This window comes from Opisthocomus hoazin, chromosome 4, assembly GCF_030867145.1.
Source record: "Opisthocomus hoazin isolate bOpiHoa1 chromosome 4, bOpiHoa1.hap1, whole genome shotgun sequence".
Lineage (NCBI taxonomy): Eukaryota > Metazoa > Chordata > Aves > Opisthocomiformes > Opisthocomidae > Opisthocomus > Opisthocomus hoazin.
The window spans coordinates 90,555,707-90,578,469 of record NC_134417.1 but is presented as its reverse complement, the minus strand read 5'-3'; the positions used below and the strand labels follow the sequence as shown (position 1 = coordinate 90,578,469).

The 22,763-nt window shown below is 38.5% G+C and overlaps 1 protein-coding gene across 18 annotated transcripts in view; it reads right to left on the bottom strand.

The window, feature by feature from the left end:
• Positions 1-22,763, bottom strand: part of ADCYAP1R1 (ADCYAP receptor type I) — a 144,888-nt gene that overhangs the window by 58,091 nt on the left and 64,034 nt on the right. For all 18 annotated transcript variants that reach the window (XM_075419854.1, XM_075419861.1, XM_075419860.1 and 15 more), the window contains exon 4: positions 645-752. In XM_075419854.1, coding sequence (XP_075275969.1) covers positions 645-752 — 108 coding nt within the window. The remainder of the gene's footprint in view (positions 1-644; positions 753-22,763) is intronic.

Sequence of the window (22,763 nt, the reverse complement as noted above, 5' to 3'; positions counted from 1 at the left end):
CAGCAATGCATGTTGGAAGCAGAAACAGCCATAGATCTCCAGTGTTTCATTTGTTTGCTTGGTTGCTCATGCCAGCTGCAAGTGGCAGAAGGATGGTGATGTCTCATTTCTACAGAACACAGAAAGGCATGACAGAGCTTCTGCATCTCTTCAGGAATCTTTAATTTCTACTGACTCTTCCCTGGACTCCCAAAATGGGAGCTCCTCTCGGTAATCATCTCAAGTCTATGTTCCCCTTAGGCATGAGCAGAACCCAGCTCTGAGTTTTAGTTGTTTTTTAAAATAGATTTGAATTATGATTATTGGTTACCCAAGACCCAGACATGGTTTCAGGTCTCATTGATTTCAGTGGAGTCCCAAGGGAAGAACGTCCCCTTTAGCAATTAAGGTTGGTGGTATTTTCATGTTATTTGTGAAGGCTTTTTTTCACACATTCCCTCCCACCCCTCCACACACACACATACACATATCTGCACACAAACATCCTGGTTTTCTACGGTATTTTTTTAAACTGAAGTCCAGCTCCAGACCTCTGTAGAGTTTTTGATTTCCTTTTATACTGAGTATCTAAGTGAGGTTTTACACTCATGCTGGCCAAGCAGCTTTACCACACAGAGGCAAAGAACAAAGAGATAATACTTTACCATCTTCAGAGATGATAAATCTGAACAGTGCAGGACACTTGACAAAGACAATTTCACCCACGCTTGCAGGTTTCCAGCATGTAATATTGTCCCACATTCCTGGGCAACCTGTAGAAAAGAAGGAGGGATACAATACATTAGTGGTGGAAATCCATTCCTTTCTTCACACTATTACTGCACTTTATGCTGATTCTTTCTTCTATCCATAATTATGAGCTTGTTTAGAATAATAAACAGTATATTTTTCTAGTGAGGTTTCCTTGGAATAAAATAGTTTTCATTCATAGGAATAGCATAAAATTTGTAGTTGCAATGCACCATAATGACCAGATGCTACCCAGCAGAAGGCATCTCTCAGTCCCAGTTAAATCACTCCAACATACACCAGAAACAAATTTTCCCTTGAGCATGAAATCTACTGCCACGTAACTGTCTTTTAGTATCATTTAGCTGTCTTTCAGTATTGCCAAGTCAAATATTTAGGCCTCCGATTTAAATTCTATATATCACACACAGAATCAGACACAGAATGGCAGGGGTTGGAAGGGACCTCTGTGGGTCATCTAGTCCAACCCCCCTGCCGAAGCAGGGTCACCTAGAACAGGATGCACAGGACCTTGTCCAGGCAGGTCTTGAATATCTCCAGAGAAGGAGACTTCACAACCTCCCTGGGCAGCCTGTTCCAGTGCTCCGTCACCCTCAGAGGGAAGAAGTTCTTCCTCGTGCTCAGACGGAACTTCCTGTGCTTCAGTTTGTGCCCATTGCCCCTTATGCCCTGTCAAAGATTGGGTACTGGCACATTTTTTAATTTGACCCAGGGAGATGACTGGAAACTGAAAAACAGATTCTGCTTTATGCTACAGCCAGTTGTGTGGATACATGAGAGAGGTGAGCCTCTCTCATGTTGTTAATTTTCTTAAAAATATAGTAAGAATAGAAACGTCCTGCATTAGTAAAGAACTGTCATAGTATCATTCACTGTCTTTACTGTAGACTTTGCTCTAGAGAATGTAAACTCACAATGTCAAAAGGATGACTTTGACCTCTAATGATTTCTTGCGTAAGCTTAAAGTAGAATCAGTCCTTTACTGACTATTCAGAGATTAAGCTTCAGGTAACAAGCTTTGAACTAAAGGTCTGAATGGTAAAGAGCTGACCGCCTGTTTCACGCATGCAGAAAGAGGTGGTGTTGGATTGTGGATGGGAGTTGTTTTCTCTTAGGATATAGGAAAAATCCAGGTACCATGTTCTATTTTGAATACAATAAAGGTGCCCAGCTCTTGCTTCTTTCTGATCACTGTGTCAGAGACATGGCAAACTATGACTGGTTTTCAAGAAGCATAAGCCCTCATGTAATTCTGTAGATCACCTTCTCACTAGCTCTTAAACCTAAAAGATTTATCCAGTACACAGAAAAACTCAGAGCAATCTCTCAAATTTCCTACTAAGGTCTAAAAAAATTACTTAGTGAATGAATCTCAAGTGGGGATCATGTTCTACCTCAGAAGGAAAAGAAAGAAAAACTAAATCTAAATAACTCCACTACCTATTTGCATTTGATATTGAGACTGAGACCATAATTTTATCAACTGTTCAAAGCTGCTAGCTCTGTGATTTTCCAAATGATGATCCATTGAAAAGCTCTCTCTCTGACTATGTGCTAGGAAAAATAAAATCTTCAGTAAAGCAGATACTCTTTCAAAGTGTCGTACTTTGAGCCTGGCACAAGTACAATATAATGAGGTTTGAGTGATCAACTTGTAAAAATAGCGCGGGCTTTATCAACTTTGGTGATAGCAGCAGATTTCCATCAGTGGAGAATTACACTTACAGGACTGGACTTGGTGTATCTTTTCCATCAGCTTCAGTAGCAGGGAATCAAGCCCTATGCGTTCTCGCAAAATATAAGCCTCATACTACCATGTGTGGTGGACAGGCAAGTTCTGAGTGATACGGTGTTTGAAGAATTAGGTCAGTCTCAAGTAACATTGTTATGATGTTATAATGATAGCATATGATAAGCAATTGATGATCATTCTTTTGAATTAAAGGATGCGGCATCAGATCACACAATATAAATTAACAACCTGTTAAAAGCCTGATCCTATTATCTAAAAAACCCTGAGCTTCACCAGACTCACTAGAATGCAATATTATTGCAAAAAATATGCATTAAATCATTGCAGGAGCTGGGAAAAAAAAGAATCCTTTATGTTTCCCCCTCCTTCTCTCTTTCTTCTATTCTTATCCCAGGTTTTTTTCTTTGCCAGATGAAGATCTCATTATATGAATACTGTGATTCACTAGAACACCTCCAAAAAGCTCAAAGACTGGGGTTTGAAAAGTTTTGTGATATAATCAGCATAATAAAAATGGAAATCAAGATTGCATTGAGCCCTATTAGGTTTTATTGTTTTTGATAGCTGGTGTCTGTCCATGCAGTAGGAACTGTGTTTACCACGTAAATCTGAAGGCATGTAGTAACAGGTTTATAGTTCACGGGTGTATGGCACTCTGTACAAAAGATACATAAATATACATGGAAATGAGACATTTGCTTGCAATAGGTGTTACAGACAATAAAAGTGGCAAATGAGGTCTTCTGAGAACCTCCTGCTAGTCTTGCTCTCTCAGATTAAATGCTTTTGACAGGAATAGGAAGATCTTTCTTATTTCTTATTATTGCTTCAACATCAGTTGTCTTCCTTACACTGGGGTAGCAATAGATACTGCAAGCCAACCTAGAGAAAAGCAAGAAGATCCTCCTACTTCAGAAAAGAAAGTGTAGACATGGAATTAATATTCCATAACACCGTGTATCAAATTCAGGTATACCAGGTGGTTGTTTTTGTGGTACTATCATGCAGAGCTAAAAAATAGCCTCACTCAAAAAGAAGTTGTAAGTTCATTGTGCTAGAAAGCACTGATGTACTGACATTGGAAGAAAGGGATAGAGAAGCAGAGAGTGAAGTAATTTGCCTTAGTTAGGTGAGTGATGGAGATTGGAATGAATTTATTATCGATGAGAATATTGCCTGATCCTGCCTGGAAAAGCATATTTGAAACAAACAATTCAGAAGAGCAAAGAAAATTAAGACAAAAAAATTAAATGGAATAAAGGCCAGCCTGCACAATCTCCTTATATTTGTAAACCATGATACAGCCAACAACTCCCGCTGAGTGAAATCTGCCCACGGAAATCAATGTGACTTGAGTGTGAAACTGCTCAGGGGGGTTCTCCTCTGGCGCTGACAGTATGTCTCCATCGCCACGCGATGCAGGGAGAGCACAGCTGGCTTTGGAAAAGGTAGCTCAGACACTGCAAGCAGCAAGGTGCAGCTTCAAGAGGGAAAGTTTCCTGGTTCTCAGCATGTTAGAAATCAGCAATAACAACAGACAGTTTTAAAGAATAAGATTTCATGTGGGCCAGAGTGAAAAGTGGTGGTCTTGCTAGTGGATGGCCTTGAATAAAAGGCAACTTGTGGAAAGCACAAACTCTGCCTTCCCTTCCCGTGTCTGCACTGCAACCCGCAGAATGAAATTCGTGTTTGGTAAACTTTGTGGGATTCATCTCAGCTAACATAAGTGGCGTAAAGCTTGGCATCTGGTAAGTACTTCTGCCTTCTTCGTAGCATGGGCAGAAGAGTGTTTCATCTTATTCAGCTAGTCAGCTCCTCTCCGATGGAACAGGTGACCCTTCAGGAGCACCCACCCTTTGTCTCTGACTTTCGAGGAAACAGAGTCGTCATTCAGCTACAGGATTAGTCAGGATTCTTGTAACTTCAGACTTATTCTTTTACCATTATTCAGTTGAGCAAATTTTCCTCTGTAGTTCTTGGAGAGAGACTTTCCAGATAGACACAATCCCATTTTAAGGTGGCAGTGGTGGTGAATCACCTTGTAAGTGTACTTCCATCTCTCCACTGACTACCCTCAGTATAATGAGGCTAAGAACTAGCTTAGACTAGACAGCTGACTATTAAATGGCTGAAGCTTGTATTCCCCATGGCATCTATGTGGTCCTTTGGAATAGAAGTGAGCCAACTTTGTCCTCTGGGTAGAGGGCTGGCCAGCGACTATGCAGCCTCCCTTAGCCACTTTCTGATCCTCAGCCGAGGAGTCCAGCTGAGGGTTGGGACAAGTTACTGCAGGCTTTGAACAGTGCCAGCATAGCTGTGCAGCTTCTGAGCAATTCAAACCACAGGCAAACCACAGCGGCTCTTTATGAAAAGCCGCATGATCAATCCCTACATCTCTGTCTCTAGCTTCTTCTTCTAAAAGTGAAATAAAACTCATGTTTAGACTGCAAGCTCCCTGTGGCAGGATCCATCTTGTACTGTTCTTGTGAAATGTACTTCAAGAAAACGGAATCCTGATTTCAGCTGAAGCACAATATGGATTTTATATTAATTTCATACAAAACCCCTGACACCTGAGCTTAGATTCAATATTGTTGAAGCTGAGAGGGGTGCCTCATATGCCTAAGGATGGATCTGACTTGGCAGCTTCTAAAAAAGAAACACTCTTTCAGAGAAAGCCTAAATTTTTTAACAAGGAGGACACTACGGATACCTGTCTTTGCAGAAATTCTGATATAATTTTAAAATTATACCTTGCACTATAATCATTCTAGTCATCCTCCCTCTCTGGATGTTCACATCCTGCACTTCACTTCAAATTAAGTCTCTAGCAGCAAAATGCTTTCTCTTCAATCTGCTACTCCCAGCAGCTGAAAGGCTCTCTTCTTACCCAAACTGTCAGGACAAGCACCAAGAGAAAAATGAATTTGAAAAAAAACACACCAAAATACCCCAAAAAAGAAAGACATGCTTTCAGAATAGGAGTGACAAACAGCTCTTCTGAAATTGTTTCTGTTCACTTATCTTCTTTTTCTCCTCTGCTCAGGGGTGTCTTGCGTGTCCCAGTTTTGATAGTGGGTAGACAGAAAAATGAATTTTAGGCAGCCCCATACCTGAAGTTCACCAAGTTCAAGGAATGGACCTCAGTTTAAATCCACTGAGAACAGAGCCCATTATCTTTCACCAATACGGACTCACTATGTCACCAGGACTATGTACAAACTGTTCTTTTTCTATAGAATTGTGTCCTATTTTCTTGTGGTGCCTCTACTGCAATACCCTCACTTACAATCCCTATATTTAAATTGTCTTAAAAGTATCCACAGCACCCCCCCATTGCCCTTATCCTGTCTCTAGTGCAACATGCATCCTTCTCATCTCTGTTAATTTTTAAAAGAGAAGGTGCAAAAGCAGAGATGTGCTTTTTGGACAGCAAGACCCTGTATACTAATTCACTGCTCACTCCTTCATTCCCCGTAATAAAGTGGGTCAGTCCTACCCGTCCCCCTCTCCATGAAAGTATTTTGACATCTTTCTTATACTCAGGACATCATTTTCACAAAACATTTAGGAATTTGCATCTTTGAGACTCGTGGACCTCAGTCAAATGTTGCTGATGTTATCCAGTGGACTCAAATTATTGGGTGAAGTTGGGGAGTGAAGAACAGAATGACACGGCAGTGGACAAAGGGACTTATGGATCCATGCACAGACAAAAGGGAATAGACAAGAATTTGCATAAAATTTGTTCCCTTGGGAAATCAAGAAAAAGAGTAAAGATATAAATGTTATACTTCAGTATTTTTCATGTATGGAAATAAAGGCTTGAGATGATAGTCCATCATTTCGGTTTACACCATTCAGTTTTATTTTCAGTTCTTCTCCTCATTTATTAGTTTAAAATATCGCCTTCAAGGTCATATTGCCTTTAGGAGAGTAATACAAAAGGAAATGTAATGTTACAAGCCAGCTTATTAAACTGAATTATGTGGTGCACAATAACTTTTAAAGGGCATACTACATATAAACCCATTCAGAGAGATATAAACCCATTCAGAGAGAGGGGAAATATGAGACAGGTGCTCTCTGTTCTTTCATTAATCTAGGTAAATATCAAAATAAATAAAGGCTTAAGCAAGGCCTGGGTATAGGGCCTAGATTTTCAGCAGTAATTGTAAGGTATCTTATAGGAGCTCCTATTACAGAAGTGGTGGTTCTTCAGGTGTTTCAAGTTAGGCAGCAAGCTTCTAACACTGTCAGATTCAATAGCCTCTTTTGAAAGTCCAGGCCATAAGAAAGCTGCAAAGAAAAAATAAGTGAAGTTCCAGAGTAAGTTATAAAAGGTGAGAAAAAAACAAAAGGGGAAAAGCACTAAAGCAAGATATTCTATGTTGGAAAAGAGAATACTTGATCATGCACAAGGAAAAAAAGGAAGGCATTCCTTCCTAAAAATATCTTGTATACAAAGCAGGCATGAAAGACCGAGTAAAAGAGGAAGCTGAGCAGAGAACAAAAAAGATTTTTTCCTTCCCAGTTCTGCTCCCAACACATTTTGGAGATATTTGAACAAAGTCTATTTATTCAGCATGTGTCATCTGGACTAGCTATCACACTAAGAATTTGTCCTCTATCCAAATTTGAGATGCACGTGATATTCATTCACCTTAACAGTATGAACATTACATACACAAATCTGAGCTAAGTTCTTCTACATTTCTTTTACAGGGCATGAAGAAAACCTCCAGTCGGCTCTGCTACGAGGGTTTCTAAGATAAATAATCCTCTGGAGATGCGTATTTTCTTCCTGATTAGAAAAGACACCAAGGGAAAACCTAATCTTAGGCTTAAAAACCCTGGAATTAGAGCAGAGGAATTCCACATATGTAGTCCCAGTGACTCGGCTAGGGCTGTATGTGAAGAAAATAAACTGTGGTCAAACTTACCAGCAGCTGGTCCACTTTAATATTTTCCATTACCTTTCTCTAGATCAACTGCTGCCTCTGGTATAAAGTTATGCAGCACAATAATAGAGTCCACTGTTTATGTAATGATAATTATATAAACTATGGCAGTATTTTCTACTGGTACGTCATTATCAGTAAAGTGAGTTGGTCTGTGGGATGACATTTTCAGAGATCTAAGACATGGTACGTGAGGCACTATTTTTGAAGAACTATTAAAAAACTCAGCTTAATTTATGAAAGAGAACATTGGAAAACAAGATTTGAGGCATTTCAGTTCTTATCTACCAAATTAATCCTAGATTACATAAAAAACTAGAAGCAAAATATACAGAAAGAGTGCATTTTCTTTGATTGGAACAGTGTTTTTTATAGCACAGCAGCAGAAAAAGATGATCTGAAGATAGTAGGCTTTAGTTTTCCAAAGACTAAGTGCATATGCCTTGCATTTGTCAAAAATAAACTGTGTATTTTGGAAATGGGAGCTTGTCTTTTTTTAGTAGAGATCAACAGAGAGAATTTCACCTGGTTGGGATGGTCTGCATCACTAAAGAACCTTGTCTGACTTTCCGATCTCCTTAGGAGTGAGCCACACAAATTGGAAATTAGAACTCCATCCTTATTCCTACTATTTTGCTGGTGAAAAACGTAGATAAAAATACACACTCAGGTTACTGTTTGACCATGATCTGTCTCAGAGGTGAAACCAGAATGAAGATATTATTTGTGACAAAAATCAACCTTTAGAACTATTCTCCTCAAGGCAGTGTAAGGTTCTTGTTTCTGTCCCATGTGAAACACACCTCGAAAGAAGAAACTAATACCAAACTATTTTTTTTCTTGAACATGTTATACATGGCAAAGATCAGCCTTTAAATCACAGGAGCTGTCATCTATAGTTACAGAGGTATAAATGTTTTTAGTTCTTTTAAAGCTATTTAATTCTTTAGAGTCACAGGATATTTATTCTAAGCTCACACTTCTTGCTGTTCTTGTATTGCTACCTGCCAAGAAAACCTCATCCAAGAAAATCTCCAGAATCCTTTCAGTGCTGCCAACCCATCGGCCATAGATGATCTTCGGAGAGTTTTAAGCAGAAACTTCAGTTTGGCAAAATCATTGGAACATTTCTTTGTCTAAATATACAGAAGAGTAAAAAGGCAATAATATGGTAAATGGGGAAGTTTGTGGTATTTTAAAACTTTTTTAAAACATAACAAAAAAAATTGGTTGTTCTTCTGTGAGAAAGTCACCTGTTTGCTGCTCTGGAGGTAGAAAGACTTTGTGAAATTACTCAGATTGGGAGATTTTGTTCCAGCACTGCTAGAGCACAGATTGACACTTACTGGCTGCCAGAACTTGAGCCAGTGCCAAGCTCACCAGCTGTGGATAATCTGGTATCACTCAGGACACGGGTCATGTGAGATGATGGGGCACAACTGGAGGAAGCCCTGCCTGGCAGTAGCTGGTATCCCTCACTTCTTTTATTGCTGGAGGCAGCTGAAATGATTGCCATCATCCTACCACACCACTATGACATGCTGATGCACTTCTGTACCTTCTTAGGAGAAGAAGAGATCATGTAATTTTCTTTATCAACTCTATCTTCCATTAATTCTCCAAGCTGAGAGAGAGGGGAAAAGGGAGGCTATTCATCAGTGCCTAGAAGGTTTTGCATACATCACAGTGCTACATATCTTAATCATTGAATGCCTGGGCTCAGAGTAATTTCTGGGAAGAGTACAATAAAAATATTGGCTGAAGTTTGCAGAGTGAAGACAGAATTTGAGAAGAAACCAATAAGGGAACAACCAGAAAGATTTTTGCCTCTTCAACTAAGTCTAACCCTTCCTCTGTCAGATCTTACCTGAATAGATTTTCCCCTTCACTGGCACAACTTACCCTACATAAAAAGTGGTTTACCAAGGACAACTGGGTGGAGCACTCTCAGCTGCATCCTACCTTTTTGGACAATTTCAGTTAACAATATTAACTACAATTGGTTGTGGTGATGGAGGAGCAGGATAGAAGTATATATATATTTAATGTATATATAAAAATATATATAATATTTTATATATTTTATTTTTACCCCATAAGTATTAATGTGCCTCACAGTGAGCACTGACTTTCAGCTAGGGCTGTAGGTGGGGAATCTTTCTAGCTGAATACCCGTAAAATTTACTGCCATTTTTGCCACCCATGGAGAGTAGTGATATTTGGCCCATTATGAGATTGATGGGTCTGTGAAGATTTAATCTGTAAAGATCACTAGGGCAACTGGTTTCCATGGATACAGAGAAAGTAGAAATAATTTCAGAATGTTTTTTTAGTGTTTCAGAGTCTTCATTCCTTTGAAAATGGAAACAGGATTTGGTTGCATGGAAGAAGTTGAGAAGAAGTTTTGGTAGCAGGTCACTTGAGCATTGAGGTTTCCCATTAATAAATTTAGGACTTTAAATCTGTTCTGACAAAAAAAGAAAAAAAAAATTATTACATAATCCTCAGATTTGTTAGTTTCTAGTAAATCTGACAGCAGCACTGAAGCCGGACTGAAATGAGACACACACCTTGAAACAGTCTCTGGGTATAGGCTTACAATTTCTTCTTAAAAATATCCCAATGTACTAGAACATGATTTTCACTGGAACTCATTCAGGCAAAGCCTGAGGTTTACAGTTGCCTAGTCAATGAAATTTGCCAGGAATTTTGACTTGTTTCTTAAAGGATAAATAGGCCAAACTGAACAGACAAATGACTGAAAATAGCAACTGACCTCAAGTCTATATGACTGATAATTTCACAACTTATATTAAATTCTGTTACACATAAGTTAACTTCTGTCAAAGGAATTCACAAATTATTGTTATTTAGGTTTCCTGGTATCTCTGAGGGTAAGAAGCATTTCTGCATTTTTAACAGCTGGAAAACTAGACAAAACAAAACAAAACAAATGGTGGCATTGAAAGCTAAACTCTCTCCAGAGCAAGAGTCGTAACAGAGCTCAAAAGCAAGCTGCCCCTTCATATTCAGACTCCTGTCCTCCCCACTTTCTTGCTTTTCTAATATTTATAAATAGATTTATCTCAGTGGAAAAGGCACGTCTGTAGTAGAAGATAACGTATAACAGATCTTGGACTGAATTCATTCCTGATGTAATCACAGTGACGCCAGTGTTGATACTCTTGAGAGGCATTTATTTCTTGTTTACTCCCTCAAATCTTCTGAGATTGAGAATGACTGAATTAAATAACTTAATTTCTTCCAGTGTGCAAATTCCATAATCTCTCCTGGAAGTTGCTCTAGTGGTGAGTCAAGCAATTCTTTATTAGAGCCCATGGGACCTTATGATCTAGTGGAGGAAACAAGGGAAATAAAGACATTATAAAAATCCAGTTCATACTTTGTTAAGAGGCATGTTAACACATTGCATTTCATACTCGTGAACAGGAAGAAAGAAGCTGCATTTTCTTCAAGCTTTTGGAGTAACTGCAAAAGCAATCTCAAAATAAAGGTGTGATTCAATATCAATGCCAGAGTTTAACAAAGCCTGTCTCCTGTTTTATGTTGAACTTCTTAAACTCTGCTTGCAATGAATTCAGACAGTAGAAAAAAATAACACCAAAAAATAAGGGCAATCCAGCCTCGGAAAGATTTGTATACATCTGGGAAATTTTGGCCATGATGAAAGAGACCAAAGGAAATGTTATTAGCATTCAGTAAGTTCCCAGCTACTAGGTGCCTTCCTGTCCAAAGAGAAGATATATAAAGAAATATGCCTTGGTCTGGGCAAGTTACAAACTGAAGTTCTGAAAAGGCAATGTAAGGGGTGTCAATAGGTGAAAATGGAGGTAGAGTGAATGATGAAGAAGGATAAAGGAGATGCTAGTGAAGCATGGAGAACTATCAGGATCATTCCCCTGGTAATGAACTGTGGATGCTTTCAATTTTTTTTTTGTTTTACTCTTTTTTTCACTTTTTTTGTTGTTTTTTTTTTTTTTTTTTTTCCTGGACAGATTTTTTCTGCAGAAGGAGAAGGAAAAGAAACAGAATGGAATTTAGACTAGGAAGGAACTGCCAGTGCCATCACACCCAGACCAGCACTATGAACAGCAAGCAGAGGCCAGATAAATTCAATCCAGAAAAATTAGAGAAGTACACACTACTCACAACTTTAAATTGTGTAAGCTACAAAGCTGCAAAACACAAAATCTTCCAACAGCCTATTTTATAGTACAGAAAACTAAACCCCTTAAACATCGTAATGAGACACAGGAAGAGGTCAGAAATATTTCTGATGTCTTAGATACATGAAACGTCAGGTGAAAATGCCCAGAAAACCATAGGAAGTGAACATAGAAAGGCCCAAAATTGCAGAGGTGGTAATGCAAAATCTGAACCACTAGAGACAAGACAATTCCCCTTTGCTTGCCTTTAGATCAGATCCTTGGAGAACAAGTGTGGTGGACCAGTCTTTGTCTAAAGACTGGAAGGGTACAAGAAGAAATAGGAAGCAGTCATTAGAAAGTGCTGAAGTTGTCATCACTACTTGATGACTTGTGGTAGAGTTCCAGTATCATCGGTTTCAACTTCTAGACATATAGAGATATGCATCAAACCTCCAACACTGCTGGTTTAGTCACCACCTCCACCAAAGCCATTACAGTTGTCATTGCAGAAAGTGGTATTTTGGGAAGACTACGGGTTTTAAGCATATTTGGGAAATAAATGTCTGTGGATCCTCATTTTCCTTTTGCTTACTCCTGTAAATGAGGAGTTAATTCCAAAAAAGTTAATGAATTTCTTAATGTATAAAGCTATTGTAACTTGGAGACTAATTCATTTAGAGAATTTAGAGATGGGTTAAAACAGAAATATGAAAATGAATTAAGTATATTATTCCTTCTCCCTCTCTTCTCACCATAAAATGTTAAAACCTAGTACGAAGAGAATTTATTCTGTGGTGTTGCTCACAAGTATGTGTGGGAAGGCAATTATACTCCTATTTGAAGTAATAAATAACTATGAACATTTGTGTACATATAATCAATATTCTTTTACTGGTGATATTTATTGGAATGTGGATTAATTACAGAAAAAAAGAAAATAAGGCTAAGGAGACCTGTGGAGGTCATACAGATTGTTCCCTGCACCCAGGGAAAACAAACTGTAACTAAAATATCTAAAATGAAGTTTGGAAGTTTTCATTATCTGTGACATTCTTATTACTTAGAGAAAGGATGAGAATAATAGTTACAGGGCACAATTTTCTGCATGCTTGAGTTACAGAGTAAAGATCCAGAAACTTTTTTATGTTTCAATCATTCGATAATTTTTGACTTGCAGGGACTGTGATAGCATCAGTGTTCTATATCAGATGGTAACAGATTTCTTCATGATATTCTGAGAGTGAACAGAAGTCGTATTACTTAGCAGATAGAAACTTAACCCCTACTGTAAAACTTAGTTAGATGTAGAAGTTATTTATAGGTATAGGTATGTATTTATACAGATATAGAGTATACGTACATATTTATGTATAGCCTCAGACAGATTACTCTGTCTATAGACTGTTTAGGGTACACACAGAAAAAAAATTAGAAAGCGCACAAAAAAATCCTCCATTTGTAACCCAAGCGAGAAATCTTATTCGTGTGCTCAGGAATGATCAGCTGTTGTAATCATACCATTCAAACTATTCTTTATCAGTTGTCAATCCAGAAAAATAACGGGAAACAAACCAGTGATTCTGGTGTATCCTGTATGAAGACAATCATGAAATAGCTCTACTTACTGGGAGTATTGGGTTTAATTTTGATCTAGCTTATTCAATTATAATAATAATGGGTTCTGGTTTTTTTGCAGGTTAGCAGAGAAGGGGTAGAATTACATTACACATTTGACCGTATGATCAGAAACCTGGAGCATATTCAAGTACTTTAATGTCTTGTGAACAAAGATGAGGCATGTTCTCCAAATATATACAACAGTCCTTCAGTGCGTTTTAATTAATTTTTTGTGGTCATAAATTCAGTTTGGTTTTGCTCTTGTTACATGGTTTGGGCATACTCTTGTTACACACTCTAATAATAATTTTTCTCTTCTAAAGCATTTCATTGTGCTTTGACTTTAATTTCCAGTAATTCTTTTCACACAGGTCCTGGTTACTCACTCAATTATGGATTATTCTGACCTTGTCTTTTGTTTAGGTTGTGATTTCTAGTTGTGTTGTTTCACTGTGCTTGCTTTGATTTGTTTTTCTGTAAAGGAAACAGACCAACCAATTCCAGCAACAGTGTGAACATGAAATGTATGGCTTGATTATCAAACATGCAAGCTGGTGTGGAAAGGCAGGCATTCAGGAAGTCAGAAATGGCTTTAGGGTAATCAGAAAAGCAAGGAAGAGGATCAATAACTAGAGCATCTCGAGGTGCTTCTCCACAAAACTCAACTATCTGTTCTTGAAGTGTGAAAAGTGCACCATTTAACTTCAGACATGTGCCTTACCTGGCAAAGCTTTGTGGGTAGGGTTCCCACTTGGTTTACTCAAAACAAAACAAAACAAAACAAAACAAAACAAAACAAAACAAAACAAAACAAAACAAAACCAGGCCAGAAAAGAAAATAATATATGAGAATTATGGAGCAAAAGGAAATCCAGGACTGAGAAGTGAATTAGGCAGCTGAACTCTTTGAGATTACAAAGAAACCTTGAGTGGGACTCAGCTTGCACATTAAGACACCTTAATTTAGGTGTTTTAATATGCAAACTGAATGTAAATCTCAGTATCTATCAACTGTACAAGGAGTCTTGGGAGACTACCAGATAATTTAAGCAATAAATTATATGTCTATCATCCAGTGATGCAATTGCTCCCCAAGGAGGCCATTTCCCGTAAATACAGAGCCCAGCAGAGTTCTCTTTACTGAAATACATACTGAAGGTGCCTGCTGAGTTGGGTGGGAGTGGAGGCTGGCAGTGGGAGAATCCCGCCTGGAGAAGAGTGAGAGCTGCTCCTGGTGTTGAACGCAAAACCCTCCCACCACCCACTGGGTATTCGCTGCACCTAGTTCAGTAAAAGGCATGTTGAGTTTAAGAATTATCAAAATCTTGGAAGTGTGCTTGATTAGTGATGTTTTCAGAAAACAAGCTGGTGGTAGCTATAAATTCATAGGGAGATGAGTCAGTTTCGACATTTCTGTATGGCTTGAGGTTCAAAACTACCTGTGTTAAAAAACTACCCTCTGAAAAGAGGAAAAAAACATTTATTTTAACTGAGATCAACCTGAAGTCTGGATGGCAAGTTTTATAAATGCTGCTTCTTTCCAATTATTTTGCAGGAATAATGCATGTATCCGAAAAAAAGAAGTCAAACCTAAAGCTGGTTTAGAATTGGACTCTTAACATTCAGTATTCCTGTGGATATGAAATGAGGAAAAAGTAGATCACATGTCAGTAGGAGAGGTTATGCTATCCTACTTCTGAAGTGTCGAAAATTAACATATTATCTTAAAATATATATCAAAGATAGGCTGGTCAAATCAACTTTTATGCTTGGTTTTTTTTGCTTTTTTTTTGCTATGGCGGAGCCTACGTGTCCAATATAAGCAAACTTTCTGCTTTCAGCCAGCTAACTTCAGAATATTTTCACCTTTAGACCTCAGCATGGTATTGCTAAAGTATTCCTGCACCACAGAATAACCTATTTCTGTGGTGAAATTCATGTTCGAAAATGAAATCTCATGCTTGGAAGCATAACAACAGCACAGGCCAAGTTAATTTTTTCTAGTACAGCGTGCAAAATTCTTCTGTCTAGCATGAACTATTTCAAGATATTAAGCTATATGACCCCCATAAGAAAACACGTGAGAAGAGTTCTTCTTTCATTCATTTCTTTTACAAAAGACTGGAAGACTGCGTGAAATTGAGAGATCTTTTCTTGTTTCCTTTCTATTCCTTCTATTTCACAGGAGGACTTTAAGGAAGGAATTATATATTTTCTTTTCCTCACTTTTGCCAGGAGCAAATTACTGTGAACATTCTGAGTTGGCGGTGCTGGCTAGCAGCTCATGGGCAAAGTCAAGAATCTCCCTTTCATCACCCCCATCCTCCCTTGCCCAGAAACGAAAAAAAAATTTACAATTAATATTGGACATGTAGTTCCTGCTGCCTTGCACTTCCAGTGATGGAAAAGGTCATGAAGTTCAGCAGATACTGCAGGCCTGTCTCCATTTTCTACATCTCTTCAGTACCCTGTACAGGAGTTCAAAACCTGGCTCATCGTAATTTCCAACAAAAGAAGGGGCTTGGCTTAAGTGTCTGATGAAGTACAAATATGAAGAACTTTGTGGAAAAAAATAGGGCTTAGATATAGAGAAAGAACTCAGGGCATTGGTATTTAAGGTGTCATTATGCATGGACAGCACTTTGCACTTCTACTTTTGAAGGTAAGTAAAACTGAATTATCTCATTTTTGCCATTGTGAGGAGTACATACAGATATTTTTCCACCACTTAACAGAAGTAGTTAATAACTTATCACAGTACTATAACTTGCTCCTCTGTCTGAAGATGCTTTAACTTACTGTTCTTCAGTTTTGTTTTGCTGAGGAAAAATCAATATGCACTATCTGTCAGGAGTCCAAATTATTACACTTATTCAATTGCATATATTATTGAGTAGGCAGTTTCCTGTAATAAAGTTCTTGGCTTAAGTTTGTAAGGTATATTAAGAAGTAGTGGATGTAGCTCAGAATAAGTTGAAACAAGAAATGAAAATGTACAGTTGGGGAATTTTAGTCATTGGCCACCTATGTGAGGGTATCAGTGTTGGTGAAGTCTCATAAGAAAAAAATATTTCATAGTAATAACAGGCTGAGAAGAATCTCCTGAGTCTTTGGTCTCACCACACTTGCTCCATGACTAGAGCTTTTCAAGTGATGCTACAATAAATGCAGATATCAAAAGGAGTGATTCAAATATACAAAACGTGATATGTCAGAATGTTCCTCCAGAAACACATACACTAGTGAAAAGAAATTGATTCTTAAGAGTACACAGAAAATCTTCCAGTTGAAGCTATTAATGAAAAGCCACTGGAGCTGGTTCTAACCCCATCTTGTTCCAATCACATTTACTGTTCTCCCACAAGTGGTCTCAGTATAGGCAACCATTCTCGTTGACAAAGCAACCAGTAACTGGCAAATGTGGTTTCCAGAGTGCGATTCAACTGACCAATTGCAAACATCTACATCTGAATAGTTCTCAAAAATTTTGTAGGAATAGATGGAAATAGACAATCCCAGAGAACAATGTCTCTCATCTGAAAACAAGCATTTGAAATAAATCTGATGAGTCACTCTCTCAGAAAGCCAACTTTTGTCCATTGACTGTGAAGGCAGCTTCGGGACAATAGCTGAGATAAAAATACCTATGGCATAGAAATTCTAAGTTCCATGAGAAAAATTCCATGCTGTCTTTATGCAAAAAAAAACTTCTGACCTGATATTGTTATCATCTTCATATCAAGGTACAGGAGAATAATCAAGGAAGTTCAAAGAGTGTCACCTTCATAGTAGGCTCACAAAGTCCTATTGTGTTCCAGAAAGTAGCATCCAACCAGTTCACTTGCTGGGCTGTGCCACTTCTAGGACTATTAAATCTACCTCTAGTGAGAGACTAAACGAAAAAATGGGTAGAAACAAGGCAGAGACAGAAGGACACTGCACGATGGTTGATGACTGTTATTGTCGTCTCATGCAAATGACCGACGGGGTGACCACAATCTCCATATGTAAGTAAAAGAGGGAGTCTGGCCATGCTTTCCTGCAGCAGGTCCCAGGCTGGAGCATTGCTCCCCACCAATACTTCTCTTGGAAAATCTTTGTGTATTCCACAAGTTCATAGCCCTGTCATCTGACAAAAATACAGTGTCACACATTGTGTCTCCACTCTAGTGTCACTATTCCCTTTTGTGCTTCTTCCCAACACAGAGTCAGAAGAAGGAACAAAAAGCCTGACTGTCATTTCTAGAAACAAGAAACATCACTGTGTATGGGAGGCAATTGTGGAGTAGAATGGGAATTGGCAGGTATATTACAAATACTTTGTCATATGAGGGTGATAAAATATACCCGTAATGCAGCCAGGAATCCTACTTTCAGTCTGTATTGGTAGATCCTATCATATTTGCTGGCCATACTTCATGATTCTATTAGCAACAGAAGTCCAAACCTGAGGAATTATAGAAAGGATCAACATTTGTATTTTGTCTTTATTAAATATTATTATATGTACCAGTATGTTCCACATCCTTCCAGGCTTTTGTAAGCTGAATCAGAGATCATAAATTATTGCTATATTGTCCTTTCTTTGCCTTTGGGTAATTCAGCTGATACAACCAGACTCTGTGGATGTGTGTGTACAGTACTCCTGCAGTTTCTCTGTTAAAAAAAACCAAATGCGTCTCTCAGTCAGTGTTCAGAACACTTAACATTAGTATTATTCTTTTCTCTGTCTCTACAACAAATGCAAAAGATGTGCCTTTTTTCATAGGTTGATTAACATCCAATGTCACCCATTCATCAAATAAACCTTCCTTTCCTTTTTTAGGGGACTCTATTGGGAAACATGACTGGTTCTCTGCCTATCTCTTTCCCTCGAGAATCATAGAATTTAAGGAATGGTTTGGGTTGGAAGTGACCTTAAAGATCATGTAATTCCAACCTCCCTGCCATGGGCAGGGACACCTTCCACTAGACCAGGTTACTCAAAGCCCCATCCAACCTGACCTTGAATGTTTCCAGGGATGGGACATCTACAACCCCCTGGGCAACTTGTGCCAGTGTTTCAACACTCTGAGTCGATGAGTCCTTTAGGTTCAGACCAAGGAAGCTAAATATATATGTCTGTATGCCAGCTGAGCTGGGTTTCAGCTGCCGCAGTGCATGTCGCTAGGGCCACCTGAGCTGTTACCTGACCTCCTGCTTCCATTCCGATATTGTTAGTCCAAGAAGTCTGTGCCACGTCTGCCAGCCCCATGTGTGTGTCCCAGATAGCCAAGGCATCTCAAATGGCACTGGATATCTGTCTCTGTACAGTAAACGTCTCTCCCCAGCATCTCACCTTCCACTGTACTCCACGAAGTCAATATATTTACTGAAGCCTTGAAAGTAAAACCAATGATAAAATGAAGAAGTCTGTGGGTAATGATCTGCACTCAGAAGTCTTCTGTTTTTCATCGATGATTATTGAGGGAGCCTGGGTGACGAACTTACACCAAACGTGGAAATTTTTTTGGTAGCTACCTCAGGTGTTTCCAGTGTAAGGATTTAACTTCTTTTCACAAAGATAGGTTTTTGGTGTTACTTGAGATGCCTCAGGGGATCAAGTTGCCAGTCCAGATAGACACAGAGCTGCTGTAGGCCCCATATCAGATTGTCTTGATCCTCTGAAGAACTTATTGGGTGCTAGAATGCAATTTACATTCAAAGTCTGAGGTTCATGTAGGATTTCTCTGAAATGTAGTCACTGCTAGTGCAGAGAAATTCAGTCAATCAGTGCTGTCTTAATCCATGTTCCATCACTAGAAATAATGATCCTAGAAACCAGTCAACTGTGCCATTGATTCCAGAAAGAATCGAATTCATTCTCTTACTGCTGTGTTTTTCTTGGTGAGACTAACAAGCTAAAGAAGCAATAAAGACTCGCTTTTGTCAGAAAATACAGCAGAGAGCCACAGAAAATGGAAAGGGAATAGGAACAAAAGAGCATTTTCACAGAATTACCTTTTAAAAGAATATCCAGTTGTCTGACACCCGACTCACGCATTTTTACAGAAATATAACATGTTTTTAGAACCTTCACAAAAACAGAGTTTGAATGCAAAGAAACACTTTCATTCAGCACTGAAACATACCGGTTTCTGCAGCAGACGGCAGCAGCTGCCTAACGGGATGCAGCACAAGCACACAGTTTAAAAGGAGCTGCAAAGAGCTGATGAAAATCATACAAAATCATAGATGGTCACTCAGTTATAATTCAGATGACATCTTAGTATATTATTGGAATCTTTTTCTGCCACTGTACTATAAACATTAAAAAGCTAAATGCTTGTAAGTTGTCACAGCTTCCAGCTACCTGCTACTCCGAAGACACCGACAGATCACAGCAGCACAGGAAAGACCACAACTCACTTAATTGCACAAGTTTTTCTGCTATTCATTGTTTATTTTTTTAATTGCAGTGACCTCGTAGATTGTGCTTGCAATTACATGTAATACTCACAATTGCAGCTTAAGGCAACACGAATTAAAAAAATCCCTCTGCTCCACAGGTTATGTCTATTGCAAACACATCTACTACACTTTGCATTTGAAAATGGTCCTTTGAAAAAAACAATAAAAAACAAAAAAACAACCCAAAAAGCAAGTAGAGAAGTGTATTGGGCAAACCCTCTCTTACTGAAGGTCTCTGCATATACTGCAAAGAAGCTGCCCCTGTTTACTCTAGATCAGTCTCCCATTGCACATCGTGTATGCCATGTTCTTGATATTCTTTTAACTCCTGACAAAAAAAAAAGAGGTGGTGTGGTTTAATGAAGTAGCTGTCTATAGTAGAAACAAGGAACTCACAAGTGCAACTGTGTAAATAATTGATATTTTGTTTCAATGTTTAAACAAAAAAATTTTGGAAAAAAAACCACTCCCTTCGTTTTAGTAAGATTTTTTCCTTTCTTTTTGGCTGACTCGGAATACAGAGAGTTGGGCAGGTAGACAGGAAGCTTTGCTTTTAGCTTTTTATTTTTAATTTCAACATTATTTTTTAACTATAATTTAATTTAAGTAACAATACTTCCAAGACAAAGTTCTGCTGTTGAATGTCAATACATCTTTACTTTGAAAATGCTAATGATTATTGTTTTTCAGCTTAAATTATTTAAAAATTTAACCTGAACCTGTGTTTTTTAATGACTAAACTGCTTGCAGAAAAATGTTTTTGTTCAGTCCTGCTCCCAGAAACTAACCTTATCTGAGTCAATGTCTTACCCAGCTGCCTAGGCAAATTCCATTCCACCTTTTACTTTCTTTTAACTTACGTTCCACAGTTTTTAAAGAAGGACTTCCTGGCAACTCTGGAGATTACAAAAGTAATAGCTTCGAAAGAACCAGGTAGGAATTACTACAGTGAACATACTATGGGATGGGAATAGTAGCTCATACATATGCTTTGCAGCTAATGGTGTTTGCAGAGCTGTAGGCATTACATTCCAGTACTGTTCCGTCCTTTCATTTCCCATCTGAAAGGAATTCCAGGAAATGCTGAGAAGATGACTAAACTTAGATTTAATAGCAGGGCTTGCAAATGAGGCAGTCCTCATTCAAGATACCAAAACACTGCTGAATGTGTCGGCAGAATGTGTTCATACTGCCCAAGGAGATAATAGAAATTTCTGCTCCATTACAGCAATTTTTGCATCTTCTCTTTGAGTCATCTTAACTGACCATTCCCAGGCTGATGATTGTCTCACCTAAGTTTTAACTATCTTAGAGAGTCCATATATCTTAACTTGCACTACAGCTTCCCTCTTCAGTCAGTAGAGAGAAGGCGGCCATTCCAGAGAACAATTTATCCCACAAAATGACAAGAACCCACAATAGTCTGAAAGGAATAGCTCTAAGGAAGAACACACGGCTCTTCAGTGGCTACTTAAGACTTGGTTTAGAGTAGACAACTGTAAAATCAAGAGAGACAAATCGCATCCCTGGAGACAAAACAGTAAATAAGAACTAGTAGTATTTGGGGTTAAGATTCTTAGGACAGAGATTAAAGTATCCATATGTATCATACGTGCTGTAGAAAATCCATAGTAGAATGCTGCTCTGGTATTGCATGATGCACTGATGGTCCTACACACTCCGCCAGTTTGCCATGGCTTAGCACTGTACTAGGCATGGCACATGGCACTGAAGAGAAAGGGATAGTGTATTAAGGATAGATTTTCTTTACAATGAGACACATAGGATTACTAAAGACACTGTGATCCCTAATGAAGAAAGATACAGAGATCACATATCTCATGGCAACACAGCTAGATCTGGAAGCAAAAGCTGCAGAGTTGCACAAGCACAGCACTGCCCCACAGCAAATTATTTCTGCTCCCAGGACCATCATCTTAGCTGAACGTTAAAATGCCAAATGACTATCCCTGCTCAACTAACATTAATACATTCATCTTCATAATATGTCTACAACGTGGATGAGTTTTTAATCCCTTTTAGCAGCTGTTGTTCCATTTGAGTACAAGATTCTTTATAGATCCTGCAGCTCGGTTTATGCCTGGATTGTGAAGGTTTTGTTCATTTGAGTACTGCTACATCATTATGAACAGAATCCATACCACCTAATTTCAGACCTCCATAATGATCATTTTAATAGGCAATGGAGAGAACTGGGCACTTCTCATACAGTCTTCTCAATGTAAGATGGATGTCTAAAACAGGGTAAGTTAAAGTCCTATATGCACTTGTAAATGTGAGTGACATCGAAGTACTTGTTTTGATCTCATGACTATAAACATAGTCTAAATAGGATAGCATTAATAAAGACATCTCTACTTTATACAACCATATTTAGACAAATCCATCCACTGTGATGATCAGACTTCTAAAAATTGTGTTGATCAACTCAGAAATTCAGCAAAGAACTAAAGAAAGACTCAATGCTTGGAATACCAAGAACAGTGAAGCTCTTTTTATTGTGTTTGCCTGAGAAAGAGTAAAGCTTGAACACAGCTCAGTGCTCAGGGTTGCACAGGTGTCTTGTTCAGATAGACACCTCTGCAGTATAGAGGCCTGAAATGATCACAGTTCCTAACGCTGGTATCACATGGTGCCTAACGTCTACCTTGAAATTCTTGCTTGTTTCTATCATCTCTAACATGAGGTTAGTAGATGGCATTTTACACAGTGTCACATGGATAAATCCATCAGCGCAAAAAAGCATCTTTGACTAAAGACAGATGTATTCAGGCAGATCAGTGCTACCTAGGTCAGTATTCTGTCTCAGATCGGAGTCAAGTGGAAAACATTTAGGTGTAGAGACATATTCTTAGCTGTACCCTTCCCACTCTAGGAACTCAATAGCTTTTAAAAGTTGAGTGTGAGAACGATCCTAGTCCTATTGTTCTTGTGCACAGCTGCAACGATAAGGGAAACACATGCAAACGTGCACAGGAACACAACAAAGTAATGTCTTCCCAGTGATACCAAGGGAAATAAGAGCAGATAATTAAAAGGCTC